The 26,832-nt window shown below is 39.5% G+C and overlaps 1 protein-coding gene across 5 annotated transcripts in view; it reads left to right on the forward strand.

Moving 5' to 3' along the window:
• Positions 1-521: 521 nt before the first annotated feature.
• The window catches only part of FAM168B (family with sequence similarity 168 member B), a 42,390-nt gene continuing 16,079 nt past the window's right edge, over positions 522-26,832 (forward strand). The window contains exons 1-8 of one of the 5 annotated variants that reach the window (XR_012674818.1): positions 548-741; positions 7,865-7,945; positions 11,557-11,640; positions 15,994-16,136; positions 17,099-17,276; positions 18,604-18,733; positions 19,253-19,367; positions 20,095-25,328. Coding sequence is in view for 4 of the 5 variants with exons in the window: in XM_075158067.1 (XP_075014168.1) it covers positions 7,876-7,945; positions 11,557-11,640; positions 15,994-16,136; positions 17,099-17,276; positions 18,604-18,716 (588 nt within the window). In the remaining variant the exon portion in view is untranslated. Of the gene's footprint in view, positions 742-7,864; positions 7,946-11,556; positions 11,641-15,993; positions 16,137-17,098; positions 17,277-18,603; positions 18,734-19,252; positions 19,368-20,094; positions 25,329-26,832 lie in introns of those variants that run through there. The other 4 variants (XM_075158067.1, XM_075158069.1, XM_075158070.1 and 1 more) reach the window with 4 other exon arrangements.

Raw genomic sequence — 26,832 nt, forward strand, 5'->3', positions numbered from 1 at the left:
GGTTCCCAGCAGCCTCGTGGGCAGAGCGCGCCCACGGGACCCCCGTTCCAGCGCCAGGGCTGTGCGGGCGCTCGGCCGGGCCCTGCCACCGGGTACGTACGGTGCCCGACCCCGAGCAGCCGGAGGGCCGGGCACAGGCAGGAGGAGGAAGCGTTCCGCGCCGCCGGGCGGGAACAGCGCTGTCGGGGCCAGCAGGCGCGAGGCGCCCCGTGCCCTGGGCCGGGAGCCGCAGGAACAGAGGAAACGAGCGCCCCGGGGCCGCCCCGGCCGGGCTTCCCCCCGGGAGGGAGGTCCGGTGCGGTGCGGCCCGGCCCAACTCCCACTGCCCTTCCGCCAGCCCCGCCGCTGCCGGCCCCGCCCCCCGGCCCGCCGCGAGCTCAGCGCCCTCGCTAGCGGCGGGGGCGGGGAGGCGGGGGGGTCACGTGCTGCGGGGGGGGTAGCACCCGGGGGCTTCCGTGCACGTGACGACGCCTTCCGCCGCCCTGGCTAGGTGCGCGCGCCCCCTCCCCCACGGAAGTGACGTCGGCGGCTGGGTCCGTGCGCAGTTGTTCGGTGCGGCCGGGCGCGGAGGAGCCGGAGTCGCCCGGCGGCCACTGCCCCCCCTCCCTGCGGCGCAGGCTCCGCCCGCCGGCCCGCCCCGCCGCCGCCTCCCTCACCCGCGTACGTACGGGCGGACGCACGCACACACGCAGCGAGACAGCCAGCGACGGCCGGGCCGCCACCACGAAGCGCCGCAGCCCGGTGAGTGCGAGGCGCCGAGGCCCGCCGCGGGTGGCGCCGGCTTCCGGAGCCCCTCCTTCCTCCCCGCCGCGCCGGGCCCGTTATGTAAGGGAGCCCGGGCCCGGCGCCGCCTCCGCGGCCTGCGCCGCCGGCCTCTCGGGCGGGCCGCGCCGCTTCGCGGCTCCCTCTCAGCCACCCGGGCGGCCCCTTCTCCGGCGGCGGGCCCGCGGCGGCGGCGCCATCCCGGGTCTCGGCGCAGGGGCGGGGGGCGGGCCCCAGCACCGCCGCTGTGGCGCGGGCGGTGGTGTGGGTGATGCCGGGGAGAGCGCTGCGGCCCGACGGGCAGCTCTCCCCGCCGGGCGGGGCAGCGAGTAACCTTCAGCGTTGCTCGGGGGCTCGGAGGGCTCTGGTAACAGGTGTCTGCAATGGCCTTTAAACGGTGGCAGGTGAGGGGCTAATTGAGGAGGGAGCCAATTACTGACCGCCTCCGGCACCGGTGTAGGCAGGGCCCACGGCCGCCCTGGGTCTCGTCACCTTCTGCTTTCTGTCCCTGCCGGGAGCTCAGGTTACTTCTGTGGAGTAGGTTGTTTTTGAATGCATGGGACGTCTTTAATGCTGGTTTATTGGTGTAGGCTGAAGATTGTCCAGTTGATAACTTCATAAAAATTCAGTATAGCATCATGAGGGGATCAGTCTGTTGGATTTTCGAATAAATAGTATCAGCGGGCTTCAACTGCATGTGAAAGGCTGTGTGCGGCTTGTGTGTTGTATCTGCCCTGTTACCTTTATACCTGTGAGCTGGAGGAAGGAGTAAAATTTTAGTCGTCTGTAGCTTCTAGGAAGAGTTGTGAGACAACAAGAAAAAAGGCCTGGTGCAAACGGTGCTTTCAGTACTTTTCTAGAACGTTTGGAACCAAACCATAAACACTAGCAAAATGATGAAATCTGTGCTCTGAGAAATGTAAAAAGTTAGGTTTTAAATAAGGGATGGTATATAGCTCTCAGCATGAGAAGAGCTGGATTTAATTTGTTCAATAGTAGTGTACATGTTACCTAATTTGACTAGACTTTCTGTCTGCTCTAATGTGATTTTACTGTAAGATGTATAATTGTTAGCGTCATAAAACTTCCATGCTCATATAACGCACACTTCCCAACCTGTACTTTTTGTGGTAGTAATTACGCACTTGAACTTTCAGTTTAAAAAGTAGGGGGAATTAAGAGGCTTTTGGAGATTCGATCTCAATTTGGAACTTGTGATAGTTTCATCTTATTTCAAAAAGGAATGTGGAATAAACTGAAAATGAACTTAATGAAAAAAATGCTTTGTAGGATAAAAATTTACCAAGAAATAGAGCTTCAGGATTTAACCAGAAAGTTGTGAATATGGAATTCTTCCAATTTGATTTTTTTTTTTTTGTTCCTCATAGTTGATTAACTTCCCCTAAATTTGGCAATAGACAGGTTTCTTACCTGTGAGGTAATTGACGTTTTTGCTGCACTACTCCACTTCTTTGAAAGAAGAATATACACGATCTCAAAGTTATGCAGGAGATGCAAGGTTTGGAATTGACAACTTTTATCCCCTTGTGCAGTAACAACAACAACAGAAACTGCAGGCTTTGAGAAATGCTGGGCGGTTTGTTTAATCTTTCCATAGGTAGTGGTTTTTTTTGAAGAAAAAACGTTTTGGTAATGTTTGGTTTTTTGCAAGAATAGAACAATGCCACTAATGTACAAATGAAGTTGGTTCACGAGCAGGATCTTAGTATTAAATTTTTGGTATAGGTGAATGACATATGTGAATGACATAGAGAACTAATTCTGTTGAGTCTTTAATATATAATCATGTCTCTGTCCTTACTGATACTGGATGCAAGTAGTACTGGTGCTAATGGATGTGTATTTCAAATCTGTTATTCAAAAAAAAAAACCTTAACAACAAACCACTAGTAGAATAGGCTTACAGATGAGAATCGTATTCATTAGAAAGAATTAAAAGTCTAAACTGCTCTGTTCCTTTGTAGTCTTAAAAAAAAAAAATTTGTACGCACACAAAACATAGAAGGGTGATTGCAGGTGTCTCATTCTTTCTCTGACAAGAACATCTTGTAACTCGAGCACGCGAGGAAGACTTGCATGTGAATGATGTTTCCAGCTTTGTATTTTACTTTATGTGCGAACTTTGGGCAAAGTTGTTAATTGTCCTTTTCCAGGCTGTGGTTCTACAACTTCAGTCAACTTCACTATCCAGTCCTGCTCCCTTCATTGCATTGGAACTGGTGCTATCTTAGCCATTTGGTGATGTGTCTCAGCTCGTTCAAGCTGGTAGGAAGAAAACATAGCAACCCTCTGCCCAGAAAACTCCATCAAACCTCAGAATTTTGCGAACTGCCATCAGCTTAGCTGATGTAACTTACTGAGGGGTTAGAGTGCCAGTGCTGGGAGTGGGATTGCTTGCCAGAAGCATGGCAGTTCTGTGTAAGCATCGATTCCAGCTGGCTTCAATCATGGACTACCGTAAACGCATGCCCTGTTTTGAACAGGGGTAATACTTGCTTCCTGGTAATATAAGTGACCTTTTTGAGGTCTTGGATGAATGGAAGAAACGAAGCACGTGCTACCTGCAAATACCAATCCAGTGTGGGAACTGTTGTTTTAGACTTTATGAAGTCTTGAATGCCTGCTAATATGAGCCCCCGTTTTTTTTTAAATAATTGTGACAAAAGTGCCTATTATTTGGCCTAGGATTTGCAACAAAAGGGTCTATTTTGGTGGCTGAAGTTCTAACAGAACGTAATGCAACTGAGACTTTGTCAGTTATTTGAAGAGCAGAAGTGTCCTGAACTATTTTCTTTGTTGCTAAGTGGTGGAAATTACTTTTTTACATTACAAACTACCAGACTTTTAGGAATTGCATTTTACTTCTATTAAGCTTTGACTGGAAATCAAATGGGTAAAATGTAGAACATTACTAAGATGGTAATTAACTTCATTAAGGAATTGTATGTAAGTGGAAACTGGGTTGTTTTTACAGTTTCATAGCAAACAGCATTCTAAAAGTATTCCAGGATGGATAAAGTTAAATACTATAATGACTTAGTGTGAGTCTGCTTAAGTTCCAAGAACGAAAACATTAGTGGATCACAATATTGTGCTTTAGGCAAGGTACTTATTTAAGAGAGATTCTTCCTCAACTCTTGTGATAGAATTGTCATAAAATGAGCACAAAGTGGCATTCAAGAGATCTTGTTCTGATGGTGTTTCTGCACAACTTTGAAAATAAATAGTAAGAAAATATATCTGTTACAAAGGAACGTGCAGTTTGTTTTACAGTATTTGCATTGATCTTTGTTTTTTCTTGCATGTGTCTCTGTAAAATGATTCTTAAAAGCAGAATTTCCTAGAAACGTGCTCATTCTGAGTGTAGCAGGAAAAGCGTATCTAATTCAGAGTGCTGGAGCTTCGGCATTAACAGCGGTTGGCCTTTGTGCTCGGCTTCCTGAAACGTGGATTTAAGAAGAGGATGATTGTCCTGGTATCTGTCCCAAGATGAGATTTAGCAAGCTTGATCAAAACTGAGTTTGATTGTTTGGCTTTGGCAAGAATGAAAGTTGAAGCGTTTGCGCTTCACAAGCATGCTTGCATAGTCTTTAATCGGAGCATCTTTAATAAGTAGTTTAAGCAGTACCTTCTCTTCAGCTGAAAGAATTAGTTGACTGTAATTTATATACAGTTGACTCTGTGCAATTTATATACAGATGATGCACAGTAGACACTTATTTGCATATACATTAACATGAGAATGCTTTGGAGGGAATGCCAACAAAAAGGTTGAAAGCCACGGTTCTTTGGGTTCACTTTATACTAGTTTCCCTAGTGTTTGATGTGGACTTTAAGTGTTACAGGGAAGCGGACTGCAAGGTTCCATATTTCAATATAACAGATGGCCTTCCAAGTAAAATTACGGTAAGAGTGGGATGATTGCAACCGCTGGGTAATACTGTGTAATTATACTTACACATGTTGGGTCCTTCAGAGAAGACCTGAAAATAATTATTTTTAATTAGAAGTGATCTGAAGTTTTGTCTGCATTACAAAAACTGTAAGCACTGTTTGTAGGCTGGTGGATCTCTACTTGTATTTCAGTGGTGAAAGCTAGAGTGGGAAAGCAGAAGTGGTGAAAGTACATACCTGTTCAACCAGATTTGAATTAATGTGTGTGTGTGCACATAAATTTCGAAGTATGGGTGCATTTGAAGTGGAAGTTGACATTGTTTCCAGTAAGAGGCAACTTGCAGGCTCCCGGTGTCATACGTTTTTTTCCCCTTTACTTAAGTGGAATTCCTTTCTCTTAATCTGCACTTCCTTTGAGATCAAGTCTGAGTTGTCTGACCTTTTCTATTCATTTTCTGTACCTTTTCAGCTTTGTATGGCTTCTGTTGAAGTCATCCCCCAGATTGTATGTCCTTGTGTTCTTTGTAGTTGGGGTTTTTTTATATTTTACCCAAATATTTGCAGAATGCTCTTGCTGGTCATTTTTTCTCATTGCCATTCAGAATGGTGAGAGGGTTACAGGGTCTTCTTTCCTCCTAATTGCTGAAGAGACTGCAAGGAGGAGCAGCATATTTGTAGGGATATGGGGGTGTGGGAGAGTCCTGTTTATATTTGAGTGGAAGGGTATATTCACCTCCCTTAAGACTTTTACTCTTTCAACTCGGAAATGCTAAGACTGAAGTGAAGCTTGAACATCTTACGGGTTTTTTAAGCTTGGAGACAACATGTGACAAAATCAACATTGAAAGAGGAGCAGAGATGTGAATGAGAAGGAAATGCAGGGAAATATTAAGGGAACAGACTGAAAGTTCTCAAGTAAATGAGAGCCCTTATTTGGAAAGGAGGATACACAGAAGAAAGTATGGGAAAAAAGAACAGTCTTGCTACACTGTCAGATGGGGTCAGACTTTTTAGCAGGGCCTGTTGCGACAGGACAAGGGGGAATGGTTTTAAACTAAAAGAGGGTAGATTTAAACTAGATATAAGGAAGAAATTTTTTACAATGAGGGTGGTGAAACACTGGCACAGGTTGCCCAGAGAGGTGGTAGATGCCCCATCCCTGGAAACATTCAAGGTCAGGTTGGACGGGGCTCTGAGCCACCTGATCTAGTTGAGGATGTCCCTGCCCATGGCAGGGGGGTTGGGCTAGATGATCCTTAAAGGTCCCTTCCAACCCAAACTATGCTATGATTCTATGGTGAAATATTGGTCCAGCAAAATGTGCTTGTTGGTTATGGTGCAGCAGAGTTAATGCTATTAAAACTCCACAGGGCTTCAGTGGAAAATAATGCTTTGTGTCTGAAGACGACTAGTTTGCTGTAGAACATTTCCAAAGAGATTTGCATCAAACTGCTTTTTTGATGTTGGTCAGGTGATTAAAACATGCTGCTCTGGGGAACTTTCTTCATACTAAGCAATGTAAATGACAGGTTGTTTGTTTAACTCATTCTTAATGGATTCTGTTGTCTAGATATGTAATCAAGTATGAAGCTGGAAAAAATAAAAACAATTCTATTTAAGTTAGTATTATTGCTAAGTGTGTATATGTGGGAAAATTGAAGAAACTGGTGAATCTTGTAATTCTCTTACAGCGAGTTTGAGTGTTTTGTGAGACCTGATGATAAACTTTCTGACAGCATTTACTTTCTGATTTCCTAATTTTGCACAAATGTTTCTTTTACTTCTGTTGTGTACTCAGTGGTGCTAAAAATCTTGGCACAGAGCTGTTTTTAGTGTTACTTTAAAAAGCAAGCTACTTACGCTTTATACAGTCACTTAGCATAAGTTTATCAGTGCAGCTATACTGATAAACTTAACTCAGATTCCTGCCATAACGTATTCTGTAACTAAAGTAGCGCATGTGTAATTATGACTCCTCCTTGCTTCATAAACTTTATTTACAAAATTCTGTTAAACTGCTTAATGCACTGTTCGTGTAAGTAAGGCAGCATCTCAAGATGTAGAAGAGGAAGTGACTCAAGTATCGGGTATTAACAGTTAATAAGAAAGTCTGGTTTCATAGTGTGCCCTCCTGTCCTGCTGTCGGAGGCTATTTGTAGTGAAAAGTGGGCACTTGCAGGAAGAGAAGTGGTAAATCTGTAAATACATGTAGAAAATCAGATGATTGAAGATGTGGGGTTAAAATACCAGGATTTTTTTCTAAAATATTAGAAAAGTAGTTGCGAACAGTACTCTTTTAAGAGGCGCGTGGTGGGCTTGCTTGCGAGCTGTGCTGGAGTGACTTACATTCCTAGAAGTACATAGGTGTACTAGAAAAATTTGAGAAACATCTTCAATGCCATTTTATTTTCCTTGGTGTTTACGTACAAGATCCTTTTTAAAACCGGGGATTTGGTTTTATTCCTGCCAGTGATGCTAGCTGTAGGTGCCTTTTTGGTGTGTGAATGCACAGTTCAGAAATGACTGGACCCAACTGTCAGCTTGTCGTAGGCTCTGAAGAACTTAGCAGCAAGTAAACAAATAAATAAATGTGAGCTAGCTGTCTAATACAGAAAGTCTTTTGCCACTTACTTCTGTAATGCTTGGGCTATTGATGGTGGATGAATTTAATGCTGGTAAAGGACTGGAATCCCAGGCTTGAAATGCCAGTACTAATAGACCGTAAGTATTTGCATCCCTTGGCTAGACGCTTCAAGAAAGAAATGGGAAGAAACCAAGATTGATAGATGGTAGATAGGTAAGTGATTGATAGGTGATAGATGACATGGGGGGAGAAGTCCAACACATGAACTCCTGCAGTGGGTTATGGATTTGCAGGCCATGGGGGAGCTCTTAGGGATGGAAATATTTTAAAAGCATGCTCTGCAACTGGGAATGTTTAACTCCTGAGACATTCTCTAGCCGATTGAGGATTGTGATGCTTTGAAACTGACTTCTGCAGTGACTCTCTCTTGCTTGCAGCTACAGTTTTAATGTTGATGAGTAGTGGAATTGCTGCTTTTTCCTCTGTTACTTTTTCTTCCGATATGCTTTTCCCTATTTCCAGTTCCATTTTAGTTGCTGAGATTTCAAGCTTTCCCTATACTTAAGTAAATACTTACTTCTTTTTTTTTTTTTCCTGATTCAGTTACTGAAATCATGAATCCTGTGTATAGCCCTGGATCTTCTGGGGTTCCCTATGCAAATGCCAAAGGAATTGGTTATCCGGGTAAGTAACTGTTTTTTAATGAGTTTCAGTAACACTAATCTTGGTAATCAAGAAGAAATAGTCACTTATGAATGGCTTCATGTATGGTAATGTGTTTTGGGATTTGGGTGGGTTTTTTTTTAAATTTAAAAAGTGACATTTCAAGAGTGATGTTAGTTGTGCTGTTATATTTCTAACTTCAGTATCTCTTCCAAAGCAGCTTATTTTAGGAGCTCTAATAATTATACCCTGCAAGAAGAGGAGTGAATTTCTGCTGCTAGTTGGCTGGCGCGGTTAACCTTTCTATCCTCTAATTCTTGTTCATGCTATCTGTTTTATGACTGCCCAAAGCATAGCATCAAAGGTGGGACCAAGAAAATGGCCAAAAAATGTTTTTAAACCAGAAATCAAATATATTTCTTGATTTCTCTGCTTCTCATTCAGCTTCAAGTTTCTCACCAGGGTTTTTTCCCCTCATCTCCTAGTGTGTGTGTGAGCAGGCTTCATTTCTGAACAGCTCAGAGGTTGGATAAGGCAATAGTTAGATTTGGACAGAACTTTCCAGGAAGGCTGAAGAGAAGGGCTGTGTGCCTCTGTGAGGCATTTCAAGCAGTATGCCTTGATGCAGTCTTTTTTTCCTATCTGCAGGGAAAGGGAATTATTCCATCCTGGGAGAGGCTGGAGGGTCTTTCAGCTCAGATTTTATGCATCGTAACCAATTAAACTTTTGTAGCTTTTACAGGGAGGCTATTTTGTGATTTAGTTGGTGTCTGTGTTGGGAGCTAGAAATCATTCTGTGCCATTACTGTTTATATTCTTTGTAGCTGTACTATATTTTCCTACTTGTATTTACAGTTTTAAAATTTGTTTTTCAGCTTAGGTAGTGTACTGGAGTTCCTATTTTTCTCTTCCACTTTTCTCCGTTTCTTCTTCTAAATACTGGTGCATAAATTAATTTTCTTTACTGTTGACTTGATCGTCTCAAAAACCTTTTAATTTTTATTTTTGCTTTTCAGGTACTTCTAATTTTTTCCTCAAACTAGTGTACCTTTCTTGATTTCTACAGTATTTATAAGGGGAAAACACAAACCGTGTTGCAATGTTTTTAAGTCTATTGAGTGACTGAAATGGTGCAGTAATAGATTGTAAAGCTGATGCTGTGTAACCATAAGTCCCGTAGGATGGTTTTATTCTCTGTAACTGTCTTAGTTATATGGACTACAATAATTTTATAATAAGGCAGACAGCAGTGGTTTACTAATTAATATCAGTTACAGTACAGTTATTTCTATATTCATAATAGATTGCTTTTTCAAGGCTTTCTTTTACTTTAGATAAAGATTGTTATGAATTATTTAAATATAACTTTGTATTTTTATCTCTATTCATTTTCTAAACACAGATTTATATTGACCAGGGTTTCATTTGTACTTACGACCATTTGCGCATTGCATTGAAGCTCTTGTTTATACTAATCTAAGCAGTACCTTAATTTACTTGAGAAGGTATGCTATTGTAGATTCATAAATAGCAGTTTAAACAACATTACAACTTCTAATCTTTTATTCTGCTGTTATACATATTAGACTACATATTGAATTATGTAAGTACTGTATATTTGCCAGTCTTTAGTTGGTTGTAAATTAGCATAACTGAATTATATGGATTTGAAGTAGAACTGTTACAGAAGTGCCTTAAATGTCATGCTACAAGTTGATCACTCAAAATTGTTCCTTACAGCAGTCAGTCAGTGAGTTTACACAACTGTGACCCTTAAATTCAGCTTACTCAGTAAGTTCTACAGTGTTACACTGTTACAGATAGTTTGCTGAGCTGCCTGGTTCATGCTTAAAGATCGTGGGATGAACACAAAACACATTCTCTAAAATGAAAAGTAGACTTGCATTTTAGGATTTTTTAAAAAGTTGTTGCATGACTAAGTGTCCCTTCTTTGCCTCTCCTAATTTAAAAGGTACAGATTCTCCATTCAGAATCATTGAATTTACATAGGTTGCATGGTAATAGAAAGTAATGAACATATCGCTGGGTGGAATGTGTTATTTGAAGGCACTGTGTTTCTAAAGCTGTTGCATATTTAATTGCTGTTTATATTATACTACATCTATTTGAGATTGTTAGGTGGGTTTACCATAGCAAGGAATCAATATCAAAATGTTCTCACATGGATGAAGGTTCTGTGGAGAAGTTAGAACTGCTGCTCGTTGTAGTTGTATTTTTCACAAACTACTTGTTTTTTGAGCAGCTCAGAGTGCTCTACTGTGGAGCTAAATCTGTGAAGAAAGAATAGAGGACTGAAAATGTATACAACATAAATAATGTTGCAGATGTGTAGTCAGTTTGAGTAATGTGTAAAGCTGCACTAAAGCTTTTCACTAGCAGCTTGTGAATTTGAAATCTTAAGAGCTATTTACACTCTGAAAAGTTGTTATGAATTGGATATGTTATTTTACCTTTGATTTTTAAGCGTAATGCTTTTCTTGGTCTTATCCATGCTGACCACCTAATAGTAGTGCCAAGTGTATGTCACTTGATACATTTACAGCATGCTTTACAAAACTAGGTTAGCATATATAGTCCTGAGCTAAGGAATTTTTATTGTTAGGAGTAACTGCTAAGGACTCTGGGATTTATAGCAAAATAGAAACCCTTCAAATTTGAATAGCAGTTTAAAACTAGCAGCTTTAAGCCTGGCAGTGAATATGCAAATGGTAATGGCCTTTTATCTGGAGAAGTTGAAATCTTTATATGTTGATAACAAAATGTGGTAGTAACTCTGTCTTTCTAAATACAGACATTACTCGGTTTTACAGTTTGGAATAATGTAAATAAGTTCCTGGAAAAATTAATAGCTATGATTAATTCAGCAATTTCACTTACTACAATTTAAACAAACTTCGTATCTTTCAAGTAACTGTAGGTTTTGCTAATGCTGGTTTTTGCCTTATGTTGGAGGCCAGTATATCGCAATGTTAGTTCAGCCACTGTGTTTCTTGTATTCTGCTGTAGAAGTGTTTACCCATCGTTTTGCTGATACCTCAGTGAATCACTTGTTACTGTTAATTGTCATAGTACATGCCTGAAACTGGTGAGCTTGTTTGATACCAGAGTGTAATAACAAATCTGCGTCAAATGCAACAAGCATTTTGAACTACCTAAGGTTGCTTTGTACGCTCTACTTGTGATATCTCTGATCTGGAGAGTTGGTGTCACTCAGGCTTTTAGGGATTTATTTCTGTGGAAAAAGTCCCTTCAGATAAATATTTTATGTACATCAGGTCTTAAAACTTAGGGGGGGAGGAGGGTTGGATAGTTGCACAAAACTTTGTTGTCCAATTAACTTAAAAGTTACTTGGCCAACTTTGAGATTTGCTGAAACAGGGATGTAAGGGAGAACGGCACTTGTGACTCCTTAGCTGTTCCCTTCATCTAACATGCAGCTTCAGGTGGCTTGGGGGAAGAGGAGCCTGGTGTTTTAGTTGAGGAGGTGTGATTGAAGGCCATCTGTTAGCTCATCTCGATTAAAAGCTGTACAGTGAGAATCTTTGAGAATAAAGTCTAGTTAGACTGTGCAGTCAGTCTAGAAAATAACTTTGACATATTCTTTCTTCTAGCTGGCTTCCCAATGGGCTATGCAGCAGCTGCTCCTGCCTATTCCCCTAATATGTATCCTGGAGCAAATCCTACCTTCCAAACAGGTATGTGTAATAGGTATGTCAAAGCAGTAACCTGAAGTTTGGAAGTTGTTAGAACCAAGAAAGGAAAAGCTGTAGGGGCTTACAATAACACTTATACTGTGGGATAAGTTTTACATTACTTTGAATATGATTCATAAGGAATCATCTGATAAATTAAAATGAGTATAATCTTGTCTTAAGTCATACTGCTTTCACCTTCAGAGGAGGGAAAAACTGAGTTTTTAGCTGTTGTTTCTATATTTCAGGCTGATACTTGAGGATTGCATCGCATTACCCTTCACTGCTTCCTTCTTGATTCTGCTTGCTTTACATCCTACTGGTTGTTTCCAGATTGCTGTTTTTTCTTCTGTCTGTTGTCTTCAAAATTCTTCTTTTTCATCCTTTTCTTAAATGATACCTCTTTCCAAGTTCAGCTTGCTGCCTTCTTTCTGCCCTTAAATTGTCCAGAAAGCCTGGTTGCTGGGTAAAACTGTTTTGTCCATAGTGGATATTGGGGGAGGATTTAGGTAACTACACTCGCATGCTTGTCATGTAAGAGAAAGGAGTGTGATGAGCCTAGGAAAAGGGAGATGGAAAAACAGACACAAGAGAAACCAGAGCACTCGCCTCAGTTGTTTTTATGTAGTTCTGCTTTCACAAATAGAAGATGATTTTGATATGCTAATGCTTGAAACAAAACAGAAACTGGTAGCATTTAATTTCCACTTAAACCAGGAACATGCATCTGATAGAACAGTATTCTCCTTGTGGTTATTTTGCATACTAAGGAATTCCTTACATTGCTTTGTTAATGTAGAGCTGGGCCATCTTCAGGAGCTCTTTCACTTGCATGTATTATGCGAGTTTTTGAGATACGCATGGCACATAACCAAATTTGACCCTGAATGCCCTTGTGTAACTTACGGGAATAGGAGAGGATGCTGCTTGAAATTGGGAAGCTTACGTTGTGGAAGCCTGCTTGCAACGTTGAAGCTGAATGTTTGTAACGTATGGCATTTCATTAACTACCAGGAGACTCTTAAAAGGGTGTGGCAGCAATTACTGAGGCAAGAGAGAATAGGTAGTCTAAAATATTGCCTTGCAGAACCTGGTAAAAGTGTGTAGCTGTGTAGCTTTCCTTGGAACTGTGGAGTTGGTGCAACCAGTGTGTCTGTTCAGTTTGCTGCTTAGAGGCATAGCAAGTGCAGAACTGATTTTGGCTTGTCTTTGGTCTTGAATTGAAGGTAGGGAAACGGATGGGTATTGTAAGTTCCAGTAATTTAAAAAAAAAAGTATACTTTGGATAGGGTATTGCCTCTGTGCAAGTATCATAGAATCATAGAATCATACAGGTTGGAAAAGACCTCTAAGATCATCGTGTCCAACCATCAACCCAACACACTATGTCCCCTAAACCATGTCCCTAAGGGCCTCGTCTATAGAATCATATCACATCTAGGAGTACCAGCTTGCATTAGCACTAATTGCTTAAGAACTTTTTTGAGAGTGATACTCAAGGGAGAGCAGTTCCCATCGGGGTACCACTTTTAGCATGGGAATCAAAATGTTATGTGGGCTTTTGTTATCAGCTTGTGTTACTGATAGGCCGTTCAGTTTCACAGTTGAGATTACCTCAGTGATGTGTCTCTGCCTCCATTGTATATATCATCAGGATTCCTGCAGCTGTGCTGAGGGGTAGTTGTAATTATTGATCCTAGGATCAGATAACTGAAAGGTAGTTCGAGTCTTATTACTGGTTGCAGTTTGCAAATCCTACTGCAGGAGGGTGAAGATAAGCTGCATGTAATCAATTTACCAAATCACAAGACTGATGTTTTTATCCAGTTGATTGGGTTTTTTCCTCCATGTCGGTTATGTTGTAATAGAAGGTTATGGTTTCTGGAGATGATTCTTGACTTGTTAGACTTAGTCGTATTGTAAGATTAGTTTGCATTGACTAATCTTGGAATATATCTCATGCTACATGACAAAGTTAGAGTAAGAAATTTTTCACTTTTATGTGAAAATGGAATAAAGATGTATAGAAGTCATATACCATCTTCGAATGTCCTTAATTTTTTTAAAGCTAGTACTATTAGTCTTTATTGCTGTTGAATAGAAAATAAGCTTTTATTTGAGAACTAAGAATAGCTTTAATTTTTAGCTACTCTTTAAGCTATGAACTAAAGTTCAAAATATCCAGATCTTCTAATTCAGGCAGATAACAACTTGAAGTACTTTGTCCTAACAGCTGGGATTTTTTTTTTTAACTTTTCTGATGTAACTGATTGTTGGTAGAATCAAAGCTTTTGAAATTCACATCACACAGCAGTATTTGAATGTGCCGTGCCATTGCTGTTCAGAAAGGGTACCTTTTTACAGGTATTTCTCTTAAATTTCTTGGTTTTGAATAACCACGTGGTTTACTTTTAAGGTCTTTGCTCTCTGTAAGGGGGAAAAAAATCAAATGGGAAGGCAGAATACTTCTTTTACAGGTGTACCACTTTGCAAGAATGAAAGTTAAATTGCCTGTACAGCCAGCAATTGGATCAGTGGGTTTTTAGAATGCGAGTGGGCTTGACTGAGGACATAGTTGTAGTTCAGTAGTGATGCTTCGTGTTCAGCATTTTGTAGCTGAGTTTTTCAACACAAATAGCTCCCCATATTAGAAATAGAAGTTACTTCCTCAGCATGCCCTATTCTTCAAATACTTACGCTGAACTCTTTTTTTTAGAGATCCTAAGTGCTGTGGTAGCTTTCTGTAGTGTCTCTAAAGGTGATAAATCATATTTAAAAAAAAAAAAGAGGAAAAACATAGTAAACCTATTTCTTCATTAACATAACAATTTTCAGTTTGAAGGGTGGAATGAAATTGGAAAGAAACTGAGACTTTGCAAAAAGAAGGAAGGTCATCTATCACCATGCTGTCTGCACAGACTGATTTTTCACAACACAAATGCCAGTGTTCTTTCTGCTACATGGCTTCAGATCTGTTCTCTGTATTGAAGTCAGCACATTCTAGACAGTTTTTAAAGTCAACCTAATCTCTATTCTGATAGTCTCATTTTTTTCTATAATTACCAAGTGTTTGTTCTTCCTTGTGTTGTCCTAGTACTAGTTTGTACAATTCCAACTAAATAGAAATCGTATCTGTGGATGTTGTCTCCTAGTGTGGTGAACCTGCGTGAGACCCAAGATCTTTTCAGGCATAGCACAGGCTAGGGCTTTGATGCTTTCTCCAGAATAGGTCATGCCTGTTGTTTACTATCCTAAATGTCATTACTGGTGGATGCTGCTGCTAAGGTATTGGTATTCCCACTCCGGCCATTAAGCCATAGTATGATCTTGGGAGTGTTGGTGTGTAGCAGCAATGGTGCTTTTCATAGATCTCCTCCATGCCCCATCAAGCCCTTGTTCTGTAATCCTGAGACCTTGTCTGATGAAGGCTGGAGAAATTGTGGAAGAACTGTCTTTAGGCAGGGTCTGAGCCAGCAGTTGCTACTTATCCCTGTGAGAATTGAACAGTTCCCACCATTTATAAAGCAGACCGATTTTGGGGGCCTTGTAACAGGAATGCAAAATTGTTTCTGATGGCATCTGAAGTCTTACTGTAATGTATAAAAATAATTCTTAAGTGATGATTAAGGGTATGTCTACGTATGTAATACACAAAAAGGAGATTTAAAGATGTTTGCCTTCGAAGTCTAATTTACAGTTGCAATGAACTCTGCAGTGCTTGTGTTTTAAAGGTATGGCCTTTCACATTTATTTTAGCCAGTTCAGAAAATGCCAGAAAACAAATACGAATAAATGTAAGTTGAAGTGGAGGTTGCAGATTGTGTCTCTCTGTTCTCTGAAAATCCATCTTGAGCTCTTTACATGATTCTGACTTTTGAAATCAGGTTATTCTTGTGCTCTATCATCTTCTACAAAAGGTAACTGCAGGTTAGTTAATTGTTACTATGTTTTGCCAGTACAATTTGGGGTGCATTGAGAACTGGGCTGATATTAACATGTACCAAATCCTCCTATGTAGGAATGCTGTCTAATGTGCCGAATCCAAGTATTCAATGATACTACTACAAAAATCCAAATCCACTTTTTTATTCCATATCCATAGATTTGAAAAGCAAATTGTGCAAAAACGCAGTTAACTTTTCATGCTTAGTTGACAGAGTCATGTATTATTTTCAGACTGTTATCAGTATTATGTAAATGATAGAACTTGTGCTTGGATATTGAGGCTAGCCTACCAAGTACTCACATGAAGATTAAGGAATTTGGAAATTAAGTAAGTTGTTACCTCTGACTTCAGAAGGCAGTGTACTGACACTTGTTTTTCATGTTTTTAATGCAGATTTACCTTTGTTTCAGGTTATACACCAGGCACCCCATATAAAGTATCTTGTTCACCCACTAGTGGTGCAGTGCCACCATATTCTTCGTCACCGAATCCCTATCAGACTGCTGTGTACCCAGTTCGAAGTGCCTATCCACAGCAGAATCCATATGCACAGGTAAATGAACAAAACGAAAAAAACCTGTCTGTTTGGATACTGTTTTGTTTACCTTGTAATACCTGCTTGAACTCTTAACTTTACATCACATTTATTTCTTCATGAATGGAGAGAATTTTTAGCTGCCTGCAGTAAGAATTCTTAATACAGTGATTTACAGAGTGTGTGTGTGCGCGTGCACTTTTACATTCTCTCTCATGTGACACTTACTGTGCACTTACTGATAATGTGTTCAGTCTTTGAAGAGACACTAGATTCAGTAGTTTTAAAAATGCGTGCTGGATGCTATAACTACCACATCCTGATTTCATTTTGTCAAAAATTGTCATAAATTTTTTTTTTGGGAAGCCGCTGTTGTGATTCAGGGAGTTACCAAGTCTCATACTAGGCAAACTGTTGAAAACTATTAGAAAGGATGGAATTAAGACATTTCAGTAAACATGATGTTTTGGGAAAAAGTTGGCCCTCTTTTTGCATAGAGGAAAGTTGCCTGGCCTGTACACGGCAGTTGAAGGGAGTTAATAAGCACGTTACAAGGCTTATCCAATCTGCTTAGTGTATTTGGATTTGTCAAAAACCTTTCATTCTTTAACTAAAAGCAGCTGAATAAAACGTTGCAAAAGTATGATAGAAGTTCTGTCATGGATTAATACATGAAAAGATATGAAACGAAGGGAATGAATGAGCCCTTATTGTTGAAGGTACAGTCAGCATTGGAGTTCTACAAAGGTTCCTGCTTTTGAATGTTACCCTAAATGCCTTAAAAAGGGGCTAAATGTTAAAAAGTTTGCCAGTGAAATGCAATTGGAATAGTTGAAATGAATGTTTTGGCTTCTGCTCTGTAAATACACTGCATCTTTAGAATAATGCTTTTATTTTATGATACCTTCATGAAAGAAGACGACATTTCTCTTCCCCACCAGCTATACTATAATTACTTAATTTACTTTTTTCTCTAACAGCAAGGCACTTATTACACACAGCCTTTATATGCAGCACCACCCCACGTAATTCACCACACCACAGTTGTGCAGCCTAACGGCATGCCAGCGACTATGTATCCTGCTCCAATTCCGCCACCAAGAGGAAATGGTGTGACTATGGGGATGGTGGCTGGGACTACTATGGCAATGTCAGCAGGTATGTGAGCTTACAACCCTTATGTGCTCTTGAAGCTCTCCTTTCAGGTTGAGACAGAACACAGCTGCATTACAAAAATGTGATGCCAGAGGTGTACTTGGCAGAATCATAAAATTGTTTAGATTAGAAGGGACTTCTGTAGGGCATCTAGTCCAGCGTCTTCAAAGTGGGTCCAGCTAGATCAGGTTGTGTACTTCTTCAGTGATACTTTGATCATCTTTAAGGGTGGAGATACCACATCCTCTTTTCAGATATTAGTATTATGGTAAAATAGTTCTTTATGTCTGTATGGAATTTCACTTACTCTTGCATCCTTTGCTTCTCATCTCATCAGTGTCAAGAGTCTGACTTCCTCTTCTTAATACATTTCTCTATGCCTGCCTAAGAACAGCAATCTCTTAATGCAGTGTTCTCATCCCACACCTCGTATCGCTGACCTTCTTTGTATCTTGAGATGTAAGATTTTATGTGTTTGCACTACCTGCAGGTCTTCTGCGTGATAGGCCATGGCTAGGGATGCCTACTTCCTAATGCCACACTCCTTTAATGGTAGTGTTTTGGAGAAAATGTTGTTTAACCAATATCTAGACTCATCTGTGAGTGTTTACTGAGGGGGTGTCATGCTTTGTTACTCAGTGGGTGTTAACTCACGAAGAAATGTCCACATTCACTCAAAGGATGCTCAATTCAGTAATCTAAAAAACGAGAACCATGAGCTTGTTTTCAGATTCTGTTTTTTTACCTTGTCAAATTTATCATTTAATTTGAGGAATCTCAAAACTAGAGAAGTTACGTGTTGCAAACTGAGGTAACATTGGAGTTTCAAATGTGGGCAAACTTATGCCAGGTGTTTGTTACTGTTTCTATAAAGTGCTGTAGAGTAAGACTGTTAAGATCCTGCTATCTCAGCCTGTTTGTTTCTGAAGCCCCGTAGTCTGTAAAAACCTATCTGGAATAACGCAAACAAGAGCTAATTTATTCTGATTTATCAGTCAAGTTATCTCTAGCATCAAATATTCTTATAGCATGTAAAGCCTGCTGTGGGAAAAAGTTTTGCAGTGAATAATACTTATGTTGCAGGGTTTCTGCTAGAGCTATTTTTGAGTAATGAGTATCTTTATGTGCGTTGGACTAAACATCGAAATGATTCTCTTGCATAAATGTTTGAAGGAAAATTTGGGCTGGAGTGCAAAATGATACTGGTAATTTTAAATTGGAAGATGAGCAAGCTGTAATTGTTTTTAAAATTAACTCTTTTTTGCTCCCCCTTTTTTTTTTCCTGTGCTAGAATTTGTGCTTACTAAAAAAAATGTTCTCTTCATCCTAGGTACTTTGTTGACAACTCACTCCCCAACTCCGGTAGCCCCTCATCCAGTTACTATGCCCACATATCGGGCTCCAGGAACACCAACCTATAGTTATGTGCCCCCACAGTGGTGATCATCCTGGCAGTCAGTGTAAGTTACCGATTTAGGTTGAAAGCAGTTAATCTTTCTTATAAATGACAGCATTGCAGGTTCTTTCGGGGAGATGTTTGAGAAGGTAAGCAGTCTGAGGTACTTCTACAGTATTCTAATTGAGTAAGAATACACAAAAACTATTGCTGATGTAATAGCCGTTCCCTGCAAAGGAGGGAAGCCTGTTGGGTCTTCAGTGGTCTGTATCTTCAGAAATCATGAAACAATTTCGTGGTTCGTGGTGGTTGAATATGAAAGAATGAGCCTCAGGTTTGCCTTGTTAAAATACGTCTGGGACTAAATGTATTCAGTATTTTGGATTCATTGGTAATTGTTGAATTCAGCAGTACTGTGATTCGTGAATGAAGCAATGTGTGTAACTTTGCAGTTTTATTTTTGATTGGCTAAATGTGTAGGGACGTTAAGTGTTTTGCCTTGCTCTGAGGGTGAATCTTTCTCACAAGCTGCTGAAACAAATACACAACCTTGAGTTAATTTCATATATTCACTCTGTTTCAGGTAAGTCTCAGTTCATACCTCTTGCAGTCAGCATGGAAAGATCGTTTCTAGTGTGGACCAAAATTTAGATCATGGGTTTCAAGAAAAGGACTATAATTTTGAAATCTGCTATAAGGTGGGATGGATTTTGGGGCTGTAATGTGTGTTAAACTGACACAAAGCCTAATGTTTCTGGGATCCTCACTTCTGTTTCTGTTGGTTTTTAGCATATATTGAGAACAGCTTCATTTGAAATAAGGACTTGTCAGACCAACTGAACGAGAAACTTTCACTGTTAGTCCATTTAGTTTATGAAAAAGTTAACTTTGTTTTAACTTTCTTTGGATTTCTGTTTCAGCAGTTAGGAGTCCAGAGTTCTGTTATTACAGGTGACTGTATTCCCTTTGAATTAGTAATGCAGCAACCATTTCTCATTTTGCTGTGACGCTACGTATCAGTCTGTAGATCCGAAATGTTTCACATATGACATTCTTGGGTGAAATATTATATTACATGAGTATAAAAATTTAGAGTTTTGCTGTGACTAAACTCATGACTGCTGATAATTAAATTTAGCATAAAATACCTTTTAATATTGCACCTTCTACTTAAGACAAAACTACTAGTGATGACAGAAAGCTGGAATGGACATGACAGGAGAAAATCAATGTAGTGAATTCTTAACTTAGAAGCCTGTAGATTTCAGTTGCCTCGATAAGTGCTAGGGTAGCATTGTATAATACTTAACATCTGTTGTGTGTGCATATCAAGGTGGTGCATGCAATGTTAGAATGTTCTGCTACACTCAAATAGTATTTAACATAATTGAGAATATTTCCTACTTCCCCCCCGTCTTAACATAGGTTTGAAGATGGGAGATATGCAATCAAGAAATTGAGGTTTAAAAGTTGGTGCTGAAGCCCTCATGCCTCCAACCAGGAATTTTCTTCTGAATGCTTTCAACACTTGGCTAAACACTACTAATTCCTGATCACTGAAGATTTTCCAGTGCTGCATATCTTACATCTTGGAACTCCAGCAGTTAGTCTTAAAGCAAATCCTGTTTTGTGGACTGTCTTGCAATTTTTTAGCTAATTATAATGATAAAAAGGGAGTATAAATTTATTCTGATCCATATCTAGTTGAATGCATGTTAAAACACAAAAACAAAGCTTGCTCAATCTACCTGCAGTGACTGATGCAAAAACCATCATATGCAAATCCAAAGGAACCGAAAAGTATTTTACAACTTGTATCACTAATGCACTGTTGTAATGTATGCAGGGTCTTAAAAGGTAGAATCATGAAAGTGAGTTTCTTTATAGAATACCATAATATGCATTAGATAAGTGCTTCAGCCTGTTTCAGGTTGATGGAGTTGCCAGTTTAAAAGGGACATATTTTTATTTAAGTGATGTATTCTTTTCAAATTCAACTACTAAATTGGAGTGACTGGAAAATGAGTCAGACAAGCTGTAGAAATCCCGCACACAATTAGTTTACTTCATACCTTTTCATTTTCATTATATGGATTCAGTGTTATACAGATGTTCTTAAGGAGCAGAATGAAATGACAAAGGTAATGCTGTGTGTGCCAGTAAACAGAGCAAACTTCCTTGAGGCAAAACTGGCTCTTAGGAATAGTAGGAGGTAACATCACCTGCATAATGAATTGCATGTCCTGGGGAGATCCATATCCAGTACTATCTTTCATATGATGCAAGATGTGTCAAAGTGAGACTGCCACACAGACTGATAGAAAAACACTTTCTTTTAGTTCTCAGTTCAGGAAATCCGTGCTGTTTTTCCTAGAGAATGTTGTAGTCAGTTGAAAATGTATGTGCAGTTGGTTCAGCTTGCTTTCCTGAAACTTAAGAAATGCTAGGGCTTTCTATGACAAACAGGAGGAGTTCAGCTGCATGTTATTCTGAGGAAAGCTTATGTGCCTGATGAGTATGTTAAAGGGGAACAAATCATTTTAACACAATTTCCTTATTAGCTACTTGCAGTATGGACTATGGATATGCTGTAGTAGGGCTGCCAGAATATAGAGGTTTCAAATAGCTGTGTGGGTTTTTTTTTTTCTTCCCTGAAAATATTTTTAATTGAAGTCGGAGCCATTTGTTGGTTACAGCATTTTGATGTGTTTTCTTAGTATTTTCTTTTTTTACTTCCTAAATTGCACTTGGAGTTATGTAAAATAAGACTGACTGCAGATTAGCATTTCATTGCAATGAGTCATTTCTGATATTCTTTCTTGCAACTTCAATTTTTAAAAAGTACCTCAAAGCAAATGCTGTGGGGATAAAGGGCTAGCCTTAGAACCCATTTGTATACCAAAATTGTTACGGGGGAGATTTTAAATTTTTAAATTTGAATATTGCACATAAAATCAAGGTTTTTGTTAAACCTGCTTGACTTACGATTCCAGAAGGATGCGATTTTCTTTTTTTTTGGATACATTCTGCCTGCAATAAATTATGCAGTAATTATAAAATGGTTATAAAATGTTGTTCCCTTTTAAGCGTTTACACAGAGGTATATCAGGCTATATTGTTCTTGTAGGTTAATTTCCATTCAGAAGTAAATTTTTTAAGTTGTATATCTAGATATGCTTTGTTTTGGGGTGTTCTACTCCTATACAGCTTTGGCAGCTACTTCAGGGTAGCATCTGTGCTGATTTAATGCTGCCATTCCAGTACTCTGCCCTGGTGGGAGGCTTAATGTACCTTCACAACCTGTTGGTGGTTAGAGCCTTCAGTAACTTTATTTTTTACAGTAAGCACTGTCCATATTCTTTATTTCCTTTTTTTTTTTTTTTGTTTAATAAAGTTCAGGTTTATTTTGCATGAATCACTGTCAGTGGACGGCCCCCTTATTTCTAATGCCTTGAACACGATTATATTGTTGGAATAAGTACTTTAAACCTTACTGATGAGCACTTACTGCAGCTTAGGGATTTCCATATGTTTTTATATGGAGCAGAAGATTACCCCAGACAAACTATTTGAATCTGTACTGCTTCATTCAAGTCTGTTTAACAATTCCATTTGTGTAGTAGATTTGCAGCTTTGATTAGTCAGGTGTGCCAGAGAGTACAGTGAACATTAACGCAGGCCATTTGTCCATTTTAGCTAGTAGAGAGTGACATTTTGTTGTCTTAGCATGATTTTAACAAAGAGCTGAGGTATGAAACAGTGCTATATTGGGGAGAAGCTATAAAGAACAAGCTCAAAGCTTTGCTGTCTCCTGTCTCATCACCCAATAAACTAAAGCTTTGAAAATAATAGGAGAGAACTTTCATGAATGCTGCAATAGATAAATACTTAAGGAATGAATATAACTTCCTATATATTTGCTCTAACTTCAGATTCCTAAATGTCATCTTGGAATTGGTCTCTGTATAATATTCCATAACATTTAGGCAGTCTCACTTACTTGAGCACTTTTTTTTTCTAAGTTGCATTATGGGATTCATCCACGAGGGGGAAGCTGTACCTTTTTAAAAAGGTACTTACACCTTCCAGTTTTGATTGATTATAATCTGCTGGGAGGGTGGAGCATGTCTCCAGTAGTTGATACGGAAAGTAACCAAAAGCACAGCGCAGGGGAACGGGGGGAATATGTGTATATATAACTATCTTAATGGTATTTTGTTGCAAATAGTAGAAAGCATGGATATAAAACTGCGGCGGGGGAAACTGTACATCATTAAATAGGCGTTTACACAGTGAGGGTCTTATGAAACATTCTCTCCTGCTTTTTATATAACATTCCCTGTTTAGAATTCCTTTATAAATAAATACGCAGTATGTGTTTGCACTAGAGCTCCTCAGCAAATGAAAAGAGCTAGTGCAGTAGAGACATTTCAGATCAAGCTTCTCTTTAAAAAAAAACAACAAAAAAAAAACCAAAAAAAAACACAAAACAAAAAAAAACCAAAACACAACAAAAAAAAAACTTTTATGGCAGCTTTATATGATTAAAAAAAAAAAGTACTACTTTAAACCTGGAGCTGAAAATAACTGTTGCAGCAATAACAAAGAGAAGTCCAAGAAGGAAAATTTTTTTTTAAATTCAAATTTCAGGTGTGTTGAGTTTAGATAAAGTATTTTTTAAAACTGAGGTATTCCCTATGTCAGTAACAACTGATGAAAATGTCTTTTAAATGTAGCAGCAGCAAAAGAAAAATGGCTAATAATTGGCACCAAGACCGTGTAGCCCTAGTCAGTGGCATGGTGGTTATTAGCGAAACACTAGGAAGGAAAACGGAGAACCTACTACTAGATCGTGCTTGTGCTTGTTGTAACCATCTCCTGTTTGAAGTTTCTAGGAGACGTGCAGGAACGCTATTCAAGAAAGCTTCTTTTTGAGTGTACTATGCAAGTTAAATGCTTAGATGCAGTGGTAGATGAAAAAAATCCTTATTGTAGTTGAAGTCCTTCCTTGTATTGCTTCATCCACTGGAAAAAAAAAAAAAAAACAAACCAAAACACCACCACCACCCATAAGTACCACCGTGTCTTAGTGTTGTCTGAGAATAGCTCATGGTACAGAGTTGTATACCAGGGTACTCAACATTGACTACTCTTCATGGAGCATACTGGCTTCACTGCTTCTTGGGTAGTAAGGCCACTGAAGGTATCTGAGCAAGAGATGGTCAGAATTGACTTGGAATCACTCCCCAGTGCTTAAGCACAGTATTATACACCATTCATTTCGGTTTAGAACATACTTTTGCTTGAATAGCTAAGCACAGCCATCCAATACCACCACTTAACTCTAGCTTAAACTCATACCAGAGAGTAGTAAATACCATGTATGTGAAACCTCCCATCTTAGGAACATGAGCAATAGTGGTGCTTCAGCTGGAACTTGTGGGAAAGAGGACAGATGCTGTGGTTCTTGAGTGGTAATTTGCAGTTGCCCAGGGTGTGGCTTGTGCAGTAGTCGGTAGGAAATAGGCATGATCCATGTCCAGCCTTCTCCAGCAGGTGTCACTGGCTGACCTTAGCATGTGTAGGGGGTCAAAATCAATCCATTAATCCTCATGTTGAAGTGTTTGTGAACACCTGTTCAAAAGACATAAAGACTTAAGCTCATTCAGATTGTTCTCATTAATAAGTGTCAGCTTTCTAATCCTGTATTTTATCAACTCTGAGCTTCCTGCAGAGACCCTCAGATTTGACGAGGTAGAATGCCCGTTAACAGGAACAACTGCAGCAAAGGTAGGGTAGTTTTGTGCATCAAACCTCGCCAAGAATCAAGTTCATTCTGAGATCTCCTCTGAAGTAGTGAGGACTCTTTCAGCAGGCTGTGTACACCTCTGTTTGGGGGGTGTTGAGAGAAAATAAGGTGTGTTTTGTAGGCAGAAGAGAGAGAAGAGGAACAGTGCTTATCTGGGGACAAGGAAACCTTTTCTTGTGTGGGTTGAATATAACACTGAAACATCTGAATTCCACAGGTAGTAAGGGTCCATTTGTGATATAAAAAAAATTCTAAACAATTTATGGGCTCTGAAGTTTCAACATCAAGAAAGTGAACATGACTTTTCTAAACTGTTGTGACTTTTGGGCACTTAGCAGGCAAACTGGGAAAGCTTTTTTAGCTGGCTGCTGTACAGACTTGTTTTAAGTAGGATGGATTTGTTAGTGGGTTTTTTTTATTGTAATGCTATTATTGGCTGCCCTCCTGTCTAAGATTTGAAAAAGTGAGTGCATGCAGTGGAAATACAAGAGGCCCCAGTAATAGTTCTCCATGTTTGTTATGAAATAGACACAGGTTTCCTTTTTATGACTTTTTTTAAAACTGTCTAACGAACAGTTGTATTGGTACTTTTTTAAGTTTAGGTCAATGTTGTCTTCCAGAATAAGTTTTAAGGCATCACTCACTCCTGCATTGAACTATCGCATCAACACAAAGAGTGGAGATTCCATTCTGAGCCAGTTCAATTGTGAAAATTCATACTTTTTTATTTTTTATGCAATTCAATGAGTAGATGAGCTCAGATTTAAATTCTTAAAAGCACGTTTATTGTAACAAGAATTGTTATGTATTAATACTTCAGTTTTCAATAAAGATTGACTTGTGTTGCTTATTGTGGTTTTTTTCCTACCGTCTTCGGTGACATCCTTTTAGAAAAGATTTCGTTTCTGGATACCAATACGGTATGTTTAAATTCTTGAAGCTAATGAAATCTAGTGACTGATCGAAGCAAAGCAAAAGATTTAAGTTGTTTAAGTGACTTTTCTCAATAAGGTGTCTTAAAGGCTAACAAAACACAGTAGTAAAGGCTTCCCAGTGGGGAATAAGCCGCCCTAAGTTGCGCTGCGTGAGAGTATGGTGAAGATGGTGTAACCCTGCCTCGTTCCCTTTTGAGGCATTTCCTGGGGTTTGAGTTTTTTATTACTTTATTTTATAGCTTAAAACAAAGAAAATGGAACAGATGTAAAATTTCACAATGCTTTAGCATTCACTTGATACCAAATCAATGTTGTTTCAGAGGTGACAGGCCTTGAGCAGAAAGCTGTTATAAATCAGTGTCTTGAGTGTTCCCCAGAAGGAAAAGAATTGAGTAGGTGTGAGGTGTGGGTAATTATCCTATTTCTTTAGAGTGTGGGTGGCTGTAAATGACACTAATGTTGAAATGGAAGTATGCGTATTTGGGGGGGACAGGACTACACTGCTTGAACTAACCGGCTGTTTTCATTTATCGTAGGTCTCCCAAAATAACAATAACTTACCTGGTAACATTCCTGTGAAAAGCAACGCGTGTGGAAGAGGAAGGTATAATGTCAGTATCCTCATCGAGATGCAGAAATAGCGTTTGGTTTTTGAGATTATTGCTACAGGTGTTTTTTGTAGTTCAGTCAGGTAGGTACAAAATAGTAGCCAAGCACTAGGAATCCCATGGATGGATTTTTTTTCAGTGCCTCTTACCTTAAGCTACTTGCTGGTCAGTTATCCTGGGATCACTTTTATTTTACAGGGAGATAGGTTTGGGGGTTTTTTGCAGATCACTGGGAGCTGATGAAAATCCATAATCCCGAACCAATGGGTTGCTGGAATCTGGGAGGATATAAAGGGGAAATGCCGTTCTTCAGAATGATGCTGATCATTCTGGGGCTAGAGGGATTCTGGTGTAGCTGTTGTGGTGGTGGTCTATTGTTATGAAGAATTACTTTGTACTGTATCTGTATCTTACCGCTCACAAGAACATGGTACTGAACTTCTAAGTCGTATATGGGTCTTTTTTTTTGTTTGTTTTAAATGTATCCATGGAACTACCAGAATGGTGGGTCAGTAATGGTTTGATTTTTCCCTCTTCCCAGATTCATTTTGCAATGGCATTGTGATGCGTATTACTCTCCCACATATTTGCTGATGAGTGGCTGTTAGTTATTAGCTGTGAAGGTTAAATGTATTGATAAGAACTCCCCTCATTTTAGAGGCAGCTTTGAACACTTGACAACAACCAGAGCCCCTTCCAGAAATGTAACTGCTCAGTTAGCGATTGTCAGAGATAAGGCAAGAAGTTTTGAGTTTCAAGTTTTCCTGTCACTGTGGACAAAAAGAAAGTTTGCTTTTTTTAACATCTTGCT

Source organism: Calonectris borealis, chromosome 9 (assembly GCF_964195595.1).
Source record: "Calonectris borealis chromosome 9, bCalBor7.hap1.2, whole genome shotgun sequence".
NCBI classification, from domain to species: Eukaryota; Metazoa; Chordata; class Aves; order Procellariiformes; family Procellariidae; genus Calonectris; species Calonectris borealis.